We start from the raw sequence: 18,709 nt of genomic DNA, 5'->3' as shown, positions 1-18,709 counted from the left end.
CAACTACTCCTCAAGTATGCAGCAATGATGGTAATATATGTTTATATCTACAGATACAGACATAGCTAGAAATACACACACTTCATTCTGTTGATTACAAAAACAAACAACAAAAAAAAACACTGAAAAAAAAAATCATGATGATCTCCTGGAGGTTCATGTTTAATGTCTCTAAAAATGTAAGTTGTCTTGTCATAGCCCATACATTTCCAATAAACTCACAGAAGTCTTCTATTAAGCAGTCTAATTTTGTTTGTCCTGATGCATGTCATCAGTCAAACACATTTTTTCAGAAGTATTACAAAATTTATTTTAAAATTTCATTTTAAAAATTAGAAAAAAGATTACAAAACATTAATTTTTAATTTAACCTCAGTTACACGGGTCTCATGCCTGTGAAACTACACTGTTGTTTTAGGTCAGAATTATGGTAAGCGAAGACGTCGGGTCCTCAATCCCAGTCCCCTTGCTCTACAAGCCTGCTCCTACTGGTAGGCTCTTGCTCAGCTGAAAGTCACTGATGTCAGAAAGGCCAAAGCAGGACCCAGCAACAATCCCACTGTTTGTATACCAACATGTGACAGTGAGCGTTCCCTCTCTGCACAGAGCTGTGCTGAGAAGTCAGACGGGCTACACAGCTCCTCAGAAATGCAGCACCACAGCCGTGCTGGGCTTACTGGAAACGGCTGTGCTAGACTGGCTCATGTGCCCCAGTCGCCTTTCTTCCTGACAAACAGATCCTTCCAAATGGATCTGCTTGTTGTCTCAGGCACGCGAATGGTTATTTTTTAGGATAAATGCTAACTATTCTAAATAGCATTGATAAAAAGCAAAACCAGGAGGTGCTAGATAATCAGAAACGTTTTCAAATATGGTATTCCCTAATTCTCAGGGTAGATCATCTCATGTCTTAGTTTTTTTTTATATGAAATCCCATAATATTCTTAACGACAGTTAGCTATTGTAACGAGTAAGTAACCTGGATATATTCATTTATTTCAATATTCTACTGTCCAACCTTTAAAATACCAAAATTACCAGTTCCAGTCTGCTTTTGTAATGCAACGCTTTATTAACTTGATCACAGTTAGGAACTGCAGCACAGTCAGTTTTAGAACTCTTCCCTTACTTCTACCAGGAAAACTTAGTAACATTACTTAGTAACACTGCTATGGTGACAATGGTAAGAGCCACTGGACATGACAGAGCATTGAAAAATATCTATATGCACAATGCAGAAACACTGTAAATATACGAATGTTTAAAATAGCACACCAGCGTGAATAATGTCTCTCAAGCCCATGAAAATACTTCGTGCATAAACAAACAAGAAAAGTATAGGGTTTGGAATGTCCTTTTAACAAAAAGTTTGGAATGTGTTTTTATTTCTTGCCAGTCAATGTAAGTAATCTCACAATTTTGCTGCTATGTAGTTTCTAATCTACTGATGAATACTAAGGACATTAAACATTTTTATGACAGCACATCTTGTTCCTGCTCTTAGATAAATGAATAAAAGCATCCATCTCCAATACCTTACTGCAGACATCATTTTGGATCTGCTTTAAAAATAATAATTCAAGAATAGTAGATAAAGGCGTGTTGCATTAGTTTGCTTACTGCTGGTGTGGTCCAGAAAATGGAATGATTTCACACCTAGCAGTAGCTATACAAGATGAAGAAAATACTGAACATCTCCTTACACAGTTGACCACTACTACAATGAAGCAGTCTGAGCTGCTTCAGTCTGAGTACACATTTCAAAAGCCAGTGTTAACAACCACTTTTAATACTGTCTAGAAGCTCTCATTTCAGTGTTTCAAAATAGTTTTTTGTTTGTTTGTTTGTTTGTTTTGCCTGTGTGTAAACCAAGCGATACAAAAGCAAGTTTGAAATTCAAAATGCATCGGTAATAATTGACTCCACAAAATTATGCAATAGATTATTAAAGGGAAATTTAATTATACCTGCTGAATGGGACTCTGTGCCTGAAACAATATTCTTCGTCCAAGTAATTCTGCAAAGATACAGCCTACAGACCAGATGTCAATAGCATTGCTGTAGTGACGGCTGCCCATCAGGATTTCTGGAGCTCGATAATACTGAGTGACAACTTCCTGAGTCATGTGACGAGATTCATCTAATTCTTCCACCCTGGCCAATCCAAAATCACAAATCTAAATTGAGAAGGTAAATAAAAAAATTAAAATAACCAAAACACTTAATGCATTTCAAATAGGTAGCCTTGTGGTAACGAAGTAGGAAATTCCAAGCCAGCATTTAAATCAGATAATCTGTTGTAACTGCATAAGCAATGGGAAAAGGGAATAGGAAGAAATTATACTACTTTGTTCCACATCCATTTATACTTCCTACAATTTGTTTGAAATCACAATATATTTTTATTTGGCATTACGATATTCATAATCTAAAAGAGTAAAAAAAAAAAATGCAGTAAAAATAATTACATTGGCAACCTCTTGGGTTCAGAATATTTCATCCCAAAGCAGATTTCCTTTGCTCATGATATGCCTCAAAAAGTTACAGAAAGATTCAACCTTCTCTCACTTTGGCTACCTCTGAAGATTTTTTTAAAATTTCCTTAACCAGAAGGGTTAAGAAAACAGGCCAAAATTTTCACAATTAGAATGCTTAGCAAATCAATGTAAACAAAACTTAATTTATCGGTATTTGGCATCACTATTCAACATGTCTCAGCCCTTCATATACCCAAGAAGATAATGGAAGAATCTCAAGCATACTGCATTGCCTTTATTTTAACTGGCACACGGAACACTAACACTGGAGAAACTGCCTGCCTTTCTAAACTGCTGAGGGCATGAGATATGCCACTCAAGTCAGACAAAAGAATCATGTCTGCTTTGCCTTCATAGATTTGGGGAGAGGTAGAGAGAAAAGGGAAATGGAAGATGTTAATTTCATTTATATTTATTTTAAATAATCTGTAGGATTCTTTTTTTCTTTTACAATGACTTTACAATAAAAGCGTTCATATTAAATGGTTCTGTTTAAAAAATTAAACACATCTGATTGATAATGAACAGCATACACACATGTACATTTTCAATAAATTTAAGTAGCACCTTAAGAACACAGTTGCTGTTCACAAGTAGGTTCCCTGGTTTAATGTCTCGATGTAAAATGCCAGCAGAATGTAGATATTTCAGACCTGAAATATTAAACAAAATTAAAATAAGTACCTCTTTTTCCTTTTCAAAAGAAGTTGAAGGCTGACAACACTTTCCTGAAAGGTCCTGCAACCCCGGATGAGCAAAGACTTCACCACTGGCTCATTTTTACGCAATTCTCACTTCAATTATCTAGTACATATTTGACCTCTCAGTGAACATAAAAAACTTCTGGATTATACAAACTAGACCCAGAGAGTGATTTAAGCAGTCTTTTTTGTCTTCCCCCCTAAACAAAACCAAACCTAAACATGACCTCTCTGGTTAGGACATGGCTACTCTGGCAATCACAGCCCTGGAATACTGACATGGCTCTGACCGCTCTGTTTCCCAGTAACAATTTTAATTTCTGCAGCACTAAAAGTTGACTTAAAAATTTCCTAGTTAAGAGCTGCAGTTCAGAAGTAAACTCAGATTAAATCCAAGATAATCTGCATATATAAGTGGGCATATAGATATAGAGCAAATAAATTATAGCATTAAACTGGACGACAACAGCTCTCAGGTCAAATGCAAAATGAATGAGAAGTCAAGGAATTCTTGAAGAAACTTCAACTGACAATTTTGCATTGCCATTTGGATAACAAGTAGAGCTTTGAGCATTCCCCCCGCCATCATAAACCCAGTAATCACACAGGCACAAATGCCTTTTGTCCTTTAGGTGGGTAAATCTTTTCTCTAGCACAACAGGTACTATCAGTAGCCTATATTCACTGGATATCATTTAGATTCCTTTGCTCTGCTCTTTACAGATTTACCACCAGATAAAACTGACTGCTTACTGTCAGCTTACTCCAGTGAAACTATGCAAATAAAGCCAATGGAAACAATTGGACTGACAATGATCAAAAGTCAAGCAAAATAAACTAATTTCTTGGATTGAAGTTTCCAAATAAACTAAAAAAGCCCAAAACAATCATGTTTAAAATAACTGTTGTAGTAACTTGTTTTAGATAAAATCACACTTCAGTGGTCAGTTCCCTAACAATTTAAGCTAGTGTTCTGAAAAATGCATTAAGTGTGCATAGTTCTATATTTACCAGTTTGGTTCAGCCTAGGTGTCCTTTCTGTACCTTGATTCAACCAGCACCAGAGGACTCTTAAAACACACATCCCTCCTGAACTTCACTCTTTCACAGACCATTAAAAAATCCTTTGTGGATGAAGCCTTGCCATCTACACCCATGTACTGTAACAGAAGGCAGCAGGGCTGCCATATTCTTATAACTAGAATAATTAATGCTTGCTTAATTCATAATATGAAATTAAAAAAAAAAAAATCAAGTGTCCAAAGGAAATTTATTTAAAATGAGGATGTCTTGAAAACAAACATTAAGAAACAGAGAAAGAAATCTAACAGTACTACATAACTTACATTCATTTTTAAAGAAAAAAAAAATTACCTCTTAAAATCTGGTAAAGAAAAACTTTGACATGATCCGAGCTGAGTGGCTGAGGAGAGACGATAATCTTATGGAGGTCACTCTGCATCAATTCAGTGACAACATATCTTCAATTTATTAGTTAAGGCAAAAGCAGAAAGTCCAGCACGTAATCTCTTGAAACATTTACTCTAACTTATGAACTTGAGCTCTTATAGGTCAGAGCTATAGAGTAACAAAGAATAAAGCTTCTTTACATAACAGAGGTCAATCCTCCAAACTCTTAAAAGAATGAAAATAAATAATAGGTTGTGAAAGAGAAAAGATTATTTAATAAAATACCATTTGCATTAAGGTAGTTGTTACAAAATTATCCCCAAGTCAAATCACGACTCAGAAAATAAAATTCTTAATATAATTAATGGCACGTTGAAATCTTTAATTTTTCCCTTATAATCCGTAAGCCACATATTACGAGCAACAGAAGTAGCATCGTCAGAGTAGACGTATATCAACATGACACGTGCAGGCCTGTGAAAATCTGTCATCAGAAGTCTTTTGCAGGTTGCTACACGTCCAGTTACGCAGACTTTTAGAAACACACACACTTCCCCAAATCTGCCCAGGATCTGCTCTTTCACCTTCGCAAGCATCACGTACACACACATCCAAATCCCAGCCGTAAAACCTCTTCTGAGTTATAACAGAAGAGAAACTAAAACCAACAAAATATTTTCTGTCTGAAGGAAAAATGAAAAAGCAAACAAACAGAACCCACCAGCTGATGTGCCCGCAGACATGGCCATAGTCGGGCCCGCAGAAAATTTATAGAAACAGCTGAAGGTACAAAGGGATACAAAATGCTGTGGCTTATCCTGAGGCAAGGTGTAGATTAAGAAGGGCATTATGTTTATACAGGAGACACTGAAAATACTAAAACTAAAATGTTTCAAAACTGGAGGAATATGGAAGACACAAGGAGCATATCTTCACCCACAAAATCAATACCACTGGGCCAATTTCCTGAACACGTTACAGTAATAAACACTTGCAAAAGTTCAAAACAAAACCACAGCACCTCAACTTCCAGGAAGAACTCAACTTGCAACACTGAGAATTTTGAAAACGCTTATTTCAACTTTTACATCAAATAAGCAGGATAAGATGACTGAAAAAATATTACTGCTTTAGAAGTTACCTTTAGCAGTCACAACTGAGACGAAAAAGAACATCTCTGGTATGACATTCACGGCTGAAGAAGGTAAAGCTCGGCTGCCATACGTTAATTAACTCCCCCTTTTAGCAACACAAACACCTCACAGACTGCTGCGGCGAGCACGGAGCCGCACCAAGCCCTGCAACGTTCAAAGCAGACAAAACCGAGGCGGAGAGGTGGCGCACGCTGCCAAGGTCGAGCAAAAGATCAAGGAGAGCGTTAGAAATAAAGCTCCGTCTCCTGGGCCCCAACCTCCTCTCCCCCCTGGTGTTCCAGGTTCACTCGTAGAGCGCTAGGCAGCAGGCTCAGCCTTCCACAAGCGGATCCCCTGAGGCAATCAGGGACACCTCAGTTACCCCCCTCACGCTGGGTGCCACCTAACACTGACGTGTTCACATGTTGGCCTAGTGCTCTACAGAGAGGAGCACGATTCTGCTTCACACGAGCAAGTTGCAGGCTTCAGCGTTACCTGTCCTACAAATGTGCTGTGCAGAAGCTCTGGTGACTTCACGGCCTAGCAATGGCATTTTGAAGGGTGCCCTGGCCTCCTCTCTGACACCAACGGAAGGTAACTAGGTCAGCCCCCAGGCTTGGGTTAGGTTTTGCTTTTAAATCTCACCATATCCTGCAGGAGCCTTATCAGTTGGTTCAATGCTCTTCATAACCAGCTCCGTTACATATCACGCCTGAAATATAATAGCAAACCCTGACTTCTGTTGAGATATTTATCGCTGGGTAACACAGTAAGCAAGTCAGCTTCAGCAGAAACTTCTACTACTTCTTCCCATTATCTGCAATTAATCAGCACAGGTTAAACCGCACTTACAACCATCTAGAGAAAACTTAAACTTTCTTTCATCTCTACCTAATCAACGTTCTCCTTCCATCTGTTGCTCTGCAAAACCTATCTGATTAAAAAAAAAAAGCAGCCAAATTGCTCACCTGTCACTAGCACACCACACAAAAATTCATTTTAGAAAATAAATCTTGCCAACTTTCTGACCCCAAATCCCAAGAACTACTGCATTCCTAAAAAAGTTATTAACGTTACTTCATAAAAAAAAAACTAACCCTGTGGGACCGTAGTTCTAGTCCTCAAATTTTTCTTCTCCTTTTGCAAAGGCCCTCTTAAATATTTATACCAGCCTTTTTAAATGCCTTGTTTTACCTTATGGCTGCAATACATCTTTGCATTTCATTTTTAATGTAAAGTATTAAAAAAAATTCAAAAGCATTACTCTGCATTTTATTATGATAAGATTTCTGTTTTGCTACACCGCAAATCCTCCTAAATCTCAATCCTGAGCATAATGTCTCCCAGATGTCTCAACTAGTTGCCATGCCAACTAAAGCAGCTTAAATTAAATGAGGGCCTGAAACGGCACCTGCACCACTCCAGGTCTGCTGCGCATTAAATAAAGCTCTCTTGACAGGGGCTCAGAGGTGCCATTAACTTGAACAACAGCTATCTGATTATTGTCTGTAGATAATTTAATGAGGGTCTCTAAACAAGAGCTAAAGCAGCACTTGCTTGATGTTCCTGCCTTTTATAAATGTGGCAGCTTCTTAAACAGCTGGTGCCCAAGTGGGTCAATGACTTTACTCCGGCCACTGCTATAAATGTTTAGCAAAAACAAACTGCACAAGCGCTGTGGGACTTCTGTCAACTACTCAGGCAGGTATCTGCACTTTTATTTTTTTAACACACACAGAATGCTGGCTATGAGGTGGTCACGGAGCTGTAACATGCAGCTAAGCTGAACATCACTACCAGATAAAAATTGCAACCGACAGCAGTAATTAGTTAAGTAGCTGTACAAAATTAGAACTACAAATGTACCAATTCGCTTCAGAATAATTACCAAGGCAAATGCACAGCACAGAAAAGCGTCACTTACTCTGACTGGGAGACTGCTGAGTTGGTAAGTTTTACACAGTGACAAGCAAATTTTAACAAAGAATAGAGTACTGTGATGCAATATTCTCATAACGACTCAGATTCTTCTTCCCTATGTCTCTGCATACTACAGAATTTAATTTTACAAATATTCTTTCCTGGGATGAGGCCAGCATTTTGTGAACAAGTTCTGGGTAGGTGGATTAGCAGGATGCCACCAGTGGAGGGGAGGTATGAACCTGCAGGACACTAAGAAAGATTTGTAAAAGAAAAAGAAATCCTCAAAGAAACATGCTTTCTTTTTAAAAATAAGTATTTCTAACATATTTCAAGATTTTCTATAAAATGTGGACAAAGGAATTACTCCTATTTTAGTAGGCTATAATTATTTTTACATTTGGATCATAACAAGCTTTGCTTCTGATGCTATCTCTGTTCTCTTCTAACTCTCTACACACCTTACAGCTTCTTCATAGGAAGAGTTCTGTAACATCTTTTCATCTCAATGTCCGAATCACACCCACACAAAAAGATCTGGTCCGTGTAAAAAGTAGCCTAAGAATTATTAAAAGTTAATGAATCTAATGCTTATCTAAATGCATTTTATGTTTAAAATGTATTTTCCTCTCTACAGGAAATTACTAACGGCAGTGTCTTTGCTATGGAGCCAGCTCTAACTACGCGAGGTAGAAATGGCAATCTGTGGCACACGTCAAAGACTACAGACGAGCAATAGCACAAGTTTTTGGAAGGACGTGGTTTTGGAGGCAGAAAAAACACCGCCTGCCCCCACCAAATCAATTAATTCATAAATGAATTAAAAGGTCGGTTCTTCACACCGGGAAGAAAATGCAAGAACTCTGTCTGAATCTTACTTCTGTGTAAGGTCAGGGCTTTAAGCTCTTGCCAAGTTCCTGATACAGAGAAAATTCAGCCTTTCAACCAGCCAGGGCACAATGAGAGAAGCATCATCTTCGTGTCCCTCCTCCGGGCCCACTCCAGCTGAACGCAGGCTCCAGGTGGGGTCTCACGAGAGCAGAGCAGAGGGGGACAATCCCCTCCCTCGCCCTGCTGCCCACGCTGCTGGTGGTGCAGCCCAAGGTACGGGTGGCTCATGTTGAGCTTCTCATCAAGTAGCACTCCCAACTCCTTCTCCTCAGGGTTGCTATCAAAGATGTTAAATAGTGCCAGTCCCAGTTTATTACTATTACTAATAATTTATTCTACAGATATCTTTTAAACAGATTTTAAAAGGTGCAACACCAAGTATCGGTGCACACAGTGAGAGTTCCTACTCAAAGTTAGCAGTTTAAAACCTTCTCTCAGATTGTCATTTCAGCTTCTTCAAAAACCAAGTCATAATCCTTAAGATAGAAATTAAGGTAATTTATCAAGTACCTACAAAAGGTTTAAAATTAACAAGACAGAGGGGAAAATATCAGTCTATTTTTACTGAGTCATTGACAGCCAGACACATCCTGCTAGCAGATTCTGCTTGAAAGATAACTGCTAACAATACATGATATTCAACCTGAAAACCTCTCTGGTATTTTCCCATGAGTACACAATCTTCTCAATAGAAATAATTTCACATTGATGCATTCCAGGGAAAATCACTGTAATGCCAGGATACTTAGATTCAGTAAGTTCCATGAGTAGTTCGTTCTCTTACTAAATGATAATTACATGGAACAGACAGCTCTGGGTTGAACTAACAGCCTATTTTTTTTTAAACACACAAGTCTGTAGTGTCGGCTGGTAATGCTGTACAGCTTTTCAAGCTGGCCTTCAGATATACTTTCACCGTAAGAAGGGACTTTGAACTAATGTCACCCTGCAGAGCCAGCTTCCAATCAATTAAATCCCTCCTGCAGAAGTCTGTCTGGTGCTTATGCATGCTTCTGCCCAACTGAAGACAAAATTTGGGGCTTGGGGGATATACTTGCACACAGATAGAGCTGACTCCTGGAATTACATTTTCAGTTCCTAGCAATGTTATCCAACTAGATACCGCAAATACTGCAATAAAGGTATTACAACTTTACTGCTGAACAAGGTGAAATTTTAAACCCCTGCAAAAGCTGCTCTTGTTACAGAGAGAATAGAGCCATTTTGGTTGACGGTTCATTCAAGCAGACATTTGGACGTTTCCATTGTGAAAGTGGAGCATCACGGAACTTGTGGATCAAAAAAAAAAATAAAAAATCAAGGCTATGTTCCCCGGATATGGATTACAGTTACCTGATCTTCTTAAAACGAATCGGAAGTTTGTATGCTACAGTAAGCAGAAGCACATACAGTTAACAATGTGTATAGAAATTGAAACACCTATACATTCATTTTTCTTGTGAATTTAACAATCCTAAGTGTACTTACTGCAGTTATTGCAACAGAAAGGAGAAAGATGACTACAAAGCAAAGTTTTATGTAACTAATATTAGGGCCAGGAAATTCAACAAATAATAAAAAGAACACAGCCCCTTAACATACTAGTCAGAATGACTTAAAAAAAAATCAGTTAACCATGAAGGAAACTACCATTTCTAGTTTTATATATAAAACTTGGCAGTAGCTAAGCTTGTCCCAGGGCAGACAACCCTTATTATGATTCCTGATCTGTAGCTAGTGAAGTCTGCAGGGAAGAACAGAATCACTCCAATTTTAAATAAATAAATACATCTAAATCAATCTCACAATATTCCAATATTCCTAGACACTTTCTGTACCACCAAAATCTGCACTTAATTCACTGCATTAAAACAATTTCTACCAATGTAACAGGCTAAGTACTAACACAATCTGCTCTGAGTCCCAGAACTTCTCTTCCAAGTAGTCAGTACAGGCGCTATCCAGCTTAACGAATCACTTAACTCCTCACTATTTTACAACACAGAAATTCCCAGCCCCAAAACAGTTTACCCAACCAAAGACTGAAAAGGGAAACAAGCCAAAACATAACATTCTCATGTCATGTCATGATGAACAAACAATCTAACTTTTAAGAGGGTTCCCCACAGATAGCATGTAACTTCGTACCAGTGACACATCCAACAGCACACACTCTGTGAATCTGTCTTCTTGATCAAGATAGGAGCTGAACAAAGAAAGCCACAACCCAACTAATCTGCTGAAGCATCCCCCAAAAGTCACGATTTCAAAGCATGTGTGACAGCAGTGCTTTCTGAAAGCACCAGAAAGTATTTTAAGGTACTGATAGGAAGATAATTACTGGATATAGTGTTAGGTAAGTATTTTGGAGGATTCACAATTGGTAGCAGCAGTATACGCTGGTGAATATCACAATGGACTGCATTTACCATTTTATATATATTGTTTCATGTTCCAGCGCTTCTCCAATGCTAACATTAATCAAGATTTCTTAAACTTAGATTCCCCTCTTCTAATAAAACTGTTCAGGTACAGGCTCAAGGTTTTTGAACTTCCATTAGACAGGTTCCACCAGCTACTTGCAGTTTCTAAGCTAATGAAAATTACACATACCTCAATTAGGAAGCTCTATTTTATATTTAGGATACATTTCTTCAAAATAGTCAATGTGTGGAGGCTGGAGTATGTCGAGGGCTGAGAGTACCTAGGAAACACCACACAAGATCAGACCTACCCCAGTCAAACAAAAAAATCCCTTTCAAAACGACAGTCAGACTGCACCTTTCTTTCAGAACACAGTTTTATGTTACCCCACACCGACCGACCAATATTCTGTCTCAGCAGCGTGTGAATTTAATAGCCCATCTAGTAAGATTTTTTGTTCTGTACATTCAGGTCTGTTTTTTTTTTTTTTTTTTTTTTTTTTCTTTCCTCCCCCCCCCCCCCCCCCCTTTGTTTTTAATTTAAGAAAAAAAATCCAGCTGTTCTGGTACTAGTTTGTAAGCACAAGTTAATCTACCCACTATATTTTTTTAATCTCAAAAATATATAACCATAAAATATTGGAAAGAAGTAACTCTAACAGAGAAATGCAAAAGAAAAAGATACTACAATTTTTTGTCATTCATCTTCAACAGTTCTTTGATAGACTGCTTCCACGTAGGAATTACAAAAAGCAAAGCTGCTCACATACTGAATCAGAAGCTCAGACCTAAGTTCTCTGTGAAAGGCAAAAAGGCAGAAAAGCAGCAGCACAAAATTTACATCCTCTCACAGGAAAAAAAAATAAAAAAATACCTGTAAAATACTAGTCTTTTAGGTCCTGTCCTATGCATATCATTTGGGTGAAGTTCCCAGACTTCAGTGGTTATCAAGCGTGAAGTTTGACTGCTTACACAGATGTTTTTATTCAATTTTAGTCCTCAATAAAAACTCTCCCATAATAAAAATCCTGATAAGAAGCAGTTTAAGATTCAGGTTCAAAAGAAGTCTTGTCCCAGAGCATGTCCCAGGGACAGGCGATAGTGTGGAGGAAGAGCTCCAATCTGGCACTAGCTCACGAGCCAGTCCATCTCTTCTGCATCCCCACTAACAGCACTTCTCTGAATCCAGGGCTCAGTCATAAATAAAATCTTTCTTGGAATATGATACCCTCAGGTAAATAAATAAATAAATAAATAAAAAGAGCTATTTTGGGAAAGGAGGAAAAGCAGTGAAACAAAGTTCTAAAGCAGATTCCCACTTCCTGAACCATTTCCAGCAGGAGAAGACAGTGCTCCCAAGGTGCTTGTTACTGCGCACCGAAGGGAGAGGTTACCACATCCACAGTTGCAGCTGTGGAACAGTTACTGCAAGTGCTTTTTTTATTCACTTCAGACACAACTGTAAGGGCAATTCAAATCATTTTTAAATGGTTTAACTTAATCTAGGTGATTTAACCTAAAGAAGATTTAGGAGTGCTTGCACAGCCACTCTGCTAGAACTGAGAGCACAATAAACTCCGACAAAGGGAAGAGGAAGATGGAGTGAGAAACAGCTTGGAAGCAAAAGCATTTCCAGCTGGCATACCTTTGTGTAGATTGAAATTTATCTAGAGCCTAAAATAAAATTAGGTTGAAGCGTATTGCCTATTTGTAACCATTTTGGAAGGAAAAGTACGAATACCCCCAGATTCTTGATAATCAAGTTTTTAACTTTTTACAATGTTTACAACAGTAGTGTCTGAGTTTCCAGGAAATCTGGTGAATATAAAATTAAGGAAATTTTAAAGCATTTTAGATATTCTATAACTTAAAATAATAATAATAAAAACCCTTCAGCTACAGCTAGTACCATCTTACAATTAGGCTTTATAATATACTTCAAAGTTACTTGGAAATACGTAAAACTACTTACATTGTCATGCTTAAAAAAACACAACATCTTCAACTCCCGGAAGACCCTTTTACAAGAGACCAAATTTTGGAAGACGTTGGGCATCTTTTTGAGTGCAACTCTCTTTCCATCTCGTGGATCTGTTACTGACCTACAGAATAAAAGATTCAGAACATCACATACGACTGTTAGTCAACTTCTCTAAATCACAAAAGAATATTTTAGAGTTCTTATCATTGTCAACTTTGACAGTGAGTCAAAACAATGCAAAATACATTGTAGAGGGAAAAAAGTATTAAGCTAGGGTTCTGTACACCATATTTTAGACTGTATAAAATGTAGCGTGATCATTCTTTGATTAGAGTACATATACATATACACAGGCAAGCCTGGTAACTTCAAAGTGGCTCGACACGTCCATCCGTGCATATGCTGCCTGCCACTGGCATACACTGCAACTGAAGATCAACAGCTCGAGCTGAGGAGCAGATGTGGCCACAAACATCTCCTTCACCTCCCAAGGCAAACCTGATTATGAGTAAAACATGTCTCCAGCTACATAGATTTGATTTTGTCAGGACTACTGCTTTCTTCTCCCTCCCAAAACGGGGTGAAAATTTTAATAATCTCATTTAGACTGCACAAGGGCAAGTAGAAGGCTATTGCTTGATCTGTCACTAAATCACTTTGCATCTGGAGATGCAACAGCACAGGGACTCTAAATTTCCGCAAGTGTAAATGGGCACGACACCTGTCTTTCTCCCAAAGAGCTTATGGGATGTAAGTATAGTAGTTCAGAAATTATAAGGTGCTTTGCACATGGCAAGCGTTTTAATTTGAAGTAATTAGATTCTGAAAATAGAATTTTATAATGAGAACCACAGAACTAGAGCAAGGAGATCGTGGTGCCTCAACTCCCTATCACTGTGTTTAAGGTGAGGTTGTACAAATCACACTACAAAACAGGGTTTCTAGATCTTCAGTCATTAGGAAGCCTTTTTTTTTTCATGCATATTTTTACTGGGATGGCCAAAATAACCTTCTTCTCAGCACAATGCTGTATCCATGTAAGAACCTACATCCAGCCATGTATCCTGATGACCACATTTGACCTTAAAAAGTTGCTGCCTTTTCCATCTGTCATGTGAATCTCATGCAGACACCACAGAAAGCTCTCTCTTTTGTCTCAGGTCTCTGAGGTTTTAAGCATTTAAATACAAAACTAGAATTGGCTAAACAAATAGGACCTATCTCCAAGTAGCACATCTGTCTCCAAAATACAAACCAGTGAAGTCCAAAAAGTCGGAAGGAGCCCCTGACACTAGTGTCTGGGAGTCAATGGGGAACTATCCCAGCACACTCAGCTACAGCACTTCCAGAACAGCCACTACGTATTTGTACTTTAAATGGGGGGATAACTTGGGAAAGTTGATGCCAGACTATTTCTATGTTGGGAAACACGAAGCTGAAAAGAATCTGAAAGTCTTTAATTCACAGCCTGCTTCCTATTTTATGCAGGACCTTTGCCTCTTGCCTCTGGCAAGAAAGGGAATGAAAACTGGAAGAGCTACAGAAAATCCACTGCTAATACAAGGCAGCGCTCACCATGGGCCAGAGTGAAAATCCTTCCTCGTGCTGTGTAGGAACTTCATCCACGGATTATGGTGAGCCTGGGCGAGCCACGTGCAAAGCCCGGTACTATTCATCGGGTGTAGGTGACATTTCAGGTGGGCCTGGGGCTTTGTGATTAGAGCAGAGGCAGGTTCTGAATGACACCCAACAGGGCCGCTGCAAAGCGGTGGCTCACAGCTTCACAGAGATCTGATCCCAGCACGAGCTGGGAGCTCCCACTGCTCACAAGGTCAAGCACCACTGATCACCTAATTACTGGGGGCCTCGCTTTCAGAGGCAGCATTTCTGGCCCACCCCTCCTTTCTAAAAGCTTAAAAAAAGAAAAAAAAAAAGGCACTAATCCTCTAACCTGTAAAATAAAACTTAAAAGCTGATGAAAGACAGGAGAAACCAGCGAAGAAAGATATAAGGAAAGCAAATGTACGAATAGAAGCTGAAATGGGCCGTGGTGAAGCCATCAGGGGAAGTCACCGAGAAGTACTTTTTGACCAACACCTAGATGAGCGATGCTACCTTCCACGACTGCTAAGAATCTCCTGTCTGAAACTTGGGCATGATGGTGACTATTTACAGCGAGAGGAAGTCCACGTCCATAGAACTACAGACAGCTCGTCCTTCTGTTAAGCACTCTCTTGTTACAGGGACTGGATGCTTTAGGATACAGAATCCGAGGTGTATGTTTAGGCTGTACCTACAGCAATCCGGTTCTGAACTTGAACGCTATCACAACAGAAAGACACCCTTCCAATTAGTCATGGAAAAATGAACCATTTGTAAAGGTTAACAAGCAAATAACTCATCACATCAGAGTCAACTTTGAAATTTTGGGTATTTTTGACATAACTTCATAAATAGGTCAGACATGCAATTCACATAGCTAGGTGAAACACATGAGACATTGAAAACGTGTCTGAACAACATGCAATTATCTATCAACAAAAACAGCATTATTAAAAAAGAGCAAGAACATTTTGAATTTTTGGGCTTAGTGGCTAATAACAACCAAAACACCTACCAACAAAAGGCACTGGGGACAATTCTGCACTGCTGGGCTGGCAGCGCTTGCATTACAGCAGCGCTGGCCCATCACATCCGTTACCACTGCTATCCCGAAGGGCTTTTGGACAGAACGCACCATGCATTGCATGCACGGGGACAAAAAGCCGCCCCACTACGGCTACGCACACGGTGGATTTTGAGCCACGTTTGGGTCTCACACTTGCAGCAGCACCAAGAAGAAGCCACAGAAATTAGAGCAGGCGACAGAGCTGTTACTGAAAAGCAACCTGTCAGTAGGCAGGATGAAACTGATCTGCTGGGAGAGGAATAAATACCAAAGCAAGTTTCCACTTGCTTGCCGGCTCATTCCCAACTGAGCGAGGGGGAGCACTCCATCTGTGCTGAGGGCCGCATCCTGCTCTGCCCATGACCAGCACCCTGCGGGCTGCATGCTTGCCAGCAGCACCGCTCCAGGAACCGAACCCCGGGGCCTCCAGGGGTTACTTTTACCAGCCGCCCTTTAACCACTTTTCCTCTCAGACACTTCCTATCTGCCTTTTTCCAGACCCTGTGAGAACAAAGATTGTCCCGGCGTGTGACAAGAACGCGACAGCACTGGTGCGGGCCACCCATCCACCTGGTTTCAAGTCCGCGCCGTATCTTGTTTGTGTTTTAAGGTAAAACTCACAGAGTAGTGTTTGGTGCTATTATTCATGCAAAGACCAGCCATGCCTGTAGCTGGTAACAATATAACTCTAATGAAGGGGAATGGCAGCGCAGTAATTTCACGGCGGCACGTTGCGTTTGCTCCCGCTGCACGCCGGGCAGCAGCTGCTGTCGCTCAGCTCAAACAGCCCCGGCGCAAGAGATGAGTGCTGGGGCGGCTCGCAGAGGAATGCTTTCAGGTCTCTGCTGCAGCTGGGCTGCTCTGCTCCTGCAGCACGCAGCTGTCCCACCGCTAGCAGCTAACGAACCTCTGCTGCCAGCTAGCCATCGGCTCAGCCAGTTCCGTCAAAGCACCTGTCCTCATGACCAGGGACTTTTCAAGCCAAACTTAACATTTTGCTAAAATTGGTGCACGTGAATAGCCTTCTCCTAACACTCCTGTTGCAGGCTGTGATAAAGGTAGGAGATAAATGGGGTTGCTCGTGCTAGTTTATTTTTTCTTTTAAATAACCCACTTCTGCAACCTAGCGATGATCCCCTGCAGCACCCCATAGCAAAGCAGCTCCTCAGCCCCTTCCCCTCAGCTGCAACCTGATACCAGCTGCTCTCACCCCTCGCCCCAGCCGTGCGCCACTCACAGCAGCCGTACTTCAAGGGGCAGCACAAAACTAACAGCCGAATTTAAGGAGATCAGAAACGTCAGGACTGCATTCCAAAGAGGAAAAGACAAAAAGAAAGAAAGAAGCCTCTGAAAAACTGGTATTTACATCCAATAAAGATGCTGAAAATGTTGCTTTGTGTTTGTATACAGTACCTACTTTGGTACTAGTAAAATAATTATTTATAGCAATAAGCTATCAGGTCACATATCCCCAAGAGGAACTAGAAAAGCATGAAAATCTCCTAGGAGCTAATTGAGAGAACAACTAGAAAGGCAGCTTTGCTTACTGCTGTTCTCAGAACACATTTCAATTCCCTCCTCTGCTTTGTTAGGATATTACACCCTAGGTGAATCCAGCAGTGAAGTGAACAGCAGGCAGGGAACCTGTCCATCACTCAGCACAGTCAATGGGGTGCTCCTGCAAGCTACGGCTGCAAAGGCTTCACTTATTAAGCATCAACTGTAGCTGGGGATAAAGAGACGAGAGACCAAGATTTAAACCAAAAATAACAAGAAGTGCCAAACAGGAGTGGGGCAAAAACTGAAGTCATAAATATAATCTGGAGGGAAAAAAAGTCAAAGATGTGGTTCAGCTTTCATCACGCCTTTAAGGATTCTGTCATTCCAGGCGATACTGCGAGAACACCCAGCTCTTCAGGAATTTTTTATTATACTGCACAAACCATGGCAAAAAAAAGCTCTGTTAAACCAAGTCAAACATTTTGCTTTCAGAGCAGTTACAAGTCCTTCAGGGCATCTCCCACCGGCTCAGGGCAGTATCCTGGATGCCCCGGTGGAGCAGGCTGCCGGCCACACTCACGCAGCTCCGACCTGCAGCACGGGAGCCCCTGGCCACTGCCCCCACTCTGCTTCACCAGCACAGCAGTGGTAGGACAGGAAGCTGCAAAAACTGTCAAACCACACATTTAGTAACACTCAGAAAGGTTTCTTGCAAGATCAAGATGCTCTCCCTCTGTTTCTTACCGGTTTGTTAGTACACAGGAGTGCTGTCCCCAGTGCAAACACTGATTCCCGCTTCCACTAATTGGCTTTGTGATTCAGACACTTAAAAATGGTGAGCAACCGCAACAACTATTTGTTGTAGCGCTACTACCTACCGCTACAGGTAGTACCAAGACTACTATAGCCAAAATGTTACAGAAAGTTATTTCTCTTTTCTTGTTTTCCCAATGTACTCAATACCATGCTGTTATTCTGAACAGCTTGCTTCCTCTGTAACATCAGTTTGATCAGTTCTGCCTTTCTGTAAACATGACAGAAATCATCCCTCTGGCTAAAGAGGGAGAAGAGAAACAAACATGAAAACAGTAAAAAGACTAAGATACAGGTAAGTAATACAAGACTATTTGTCTTACTTTAGGAAACATCAAGGTATAATCCATGATCCCTTAAAATATATACCTTAGACAGGCAACCTGGCATATTTAATATAACAAAACAGCTGATTGCAATCATTGGCAAAAAAATCAATAGTTTTGCAGAGCTCAGCAAAATAAGCTTTAATCAAGCATCTATTTTAAGGTTATAAAAGTTATTGAAACAATACTAACTTTGAGCATTCACATAAACCAACAAACAGCAGAATACGTCCACTTAGACTATAATTCAAACACCCACAATAGCATTATTATAATATTCTTTAGAATTGCCAGCTTTCATTTTGTACTGTTTGCATCCACAGCTAAAGCTTCCAAATAATCCATCATTTTTCTCCCTATTTCTAAAGTACACATATTTACAGAGAAATAAATTAACTAAATTGTG

General features: G+C 39.9%; 1 protein-coding gene across 3 annotated transcripts in view; it reads right to left on the bottom strand.

Moving 5' to 3' along the window:
• NLK (nemo like kinase) overlaps positions 1–18,709 on the bottom strand; it is a 57,996-nt gene that overhangs the window by 11,175 nt on the left and 28,112 nt on the right. For all 3 annotated transcript variants that reach the window (XM_035343115.1, XM_035343116.1, XM_035343114.1), the window contains 5 exons: positions 12,988–13,117; positions 11,241–11,296; positions 4,613–4,719; positions 3,105–3,190; positions 1,968–2,177 (listed from right to left, as the gene is read on the bottom strand). In XM_035343115.1, the coding sequence (XP_035199006.1) occupies positions 1,968–2,177; positions 3,105–3,190; positions 4,613–4,719; positions 11,241–11,296; positions 12,988–13,117 (589 nt within the window). The remainder of the gene's footprint in view (positions 1–1,967; positions 2,178–3,104; positions 3,191–4,612; positions 4,720–11,240; positions 11,297–12,987; positions 13,118–18,709) is intronic.

Source organism: Oxyura jamaicensis, chromosome 19 (assembly GCF_011077185.1).
Source record: "Oxyura jamaicensis isolate SHBP4307 breed ruddy duck chromosome 19, BPBGC_Ojam_1.0, whole genome shotgun sequence".
Classification (NCBI taxonomy): domain Eukaryota; kingdom Metazoa; phylum Chordata; class Aves; order Anseriformes; family Anatidae; genus Oxyura; species Oxyura jamaicensis.
This window is presented reverse-complemented; position numbering and strand designations above follow the sequence as displayed.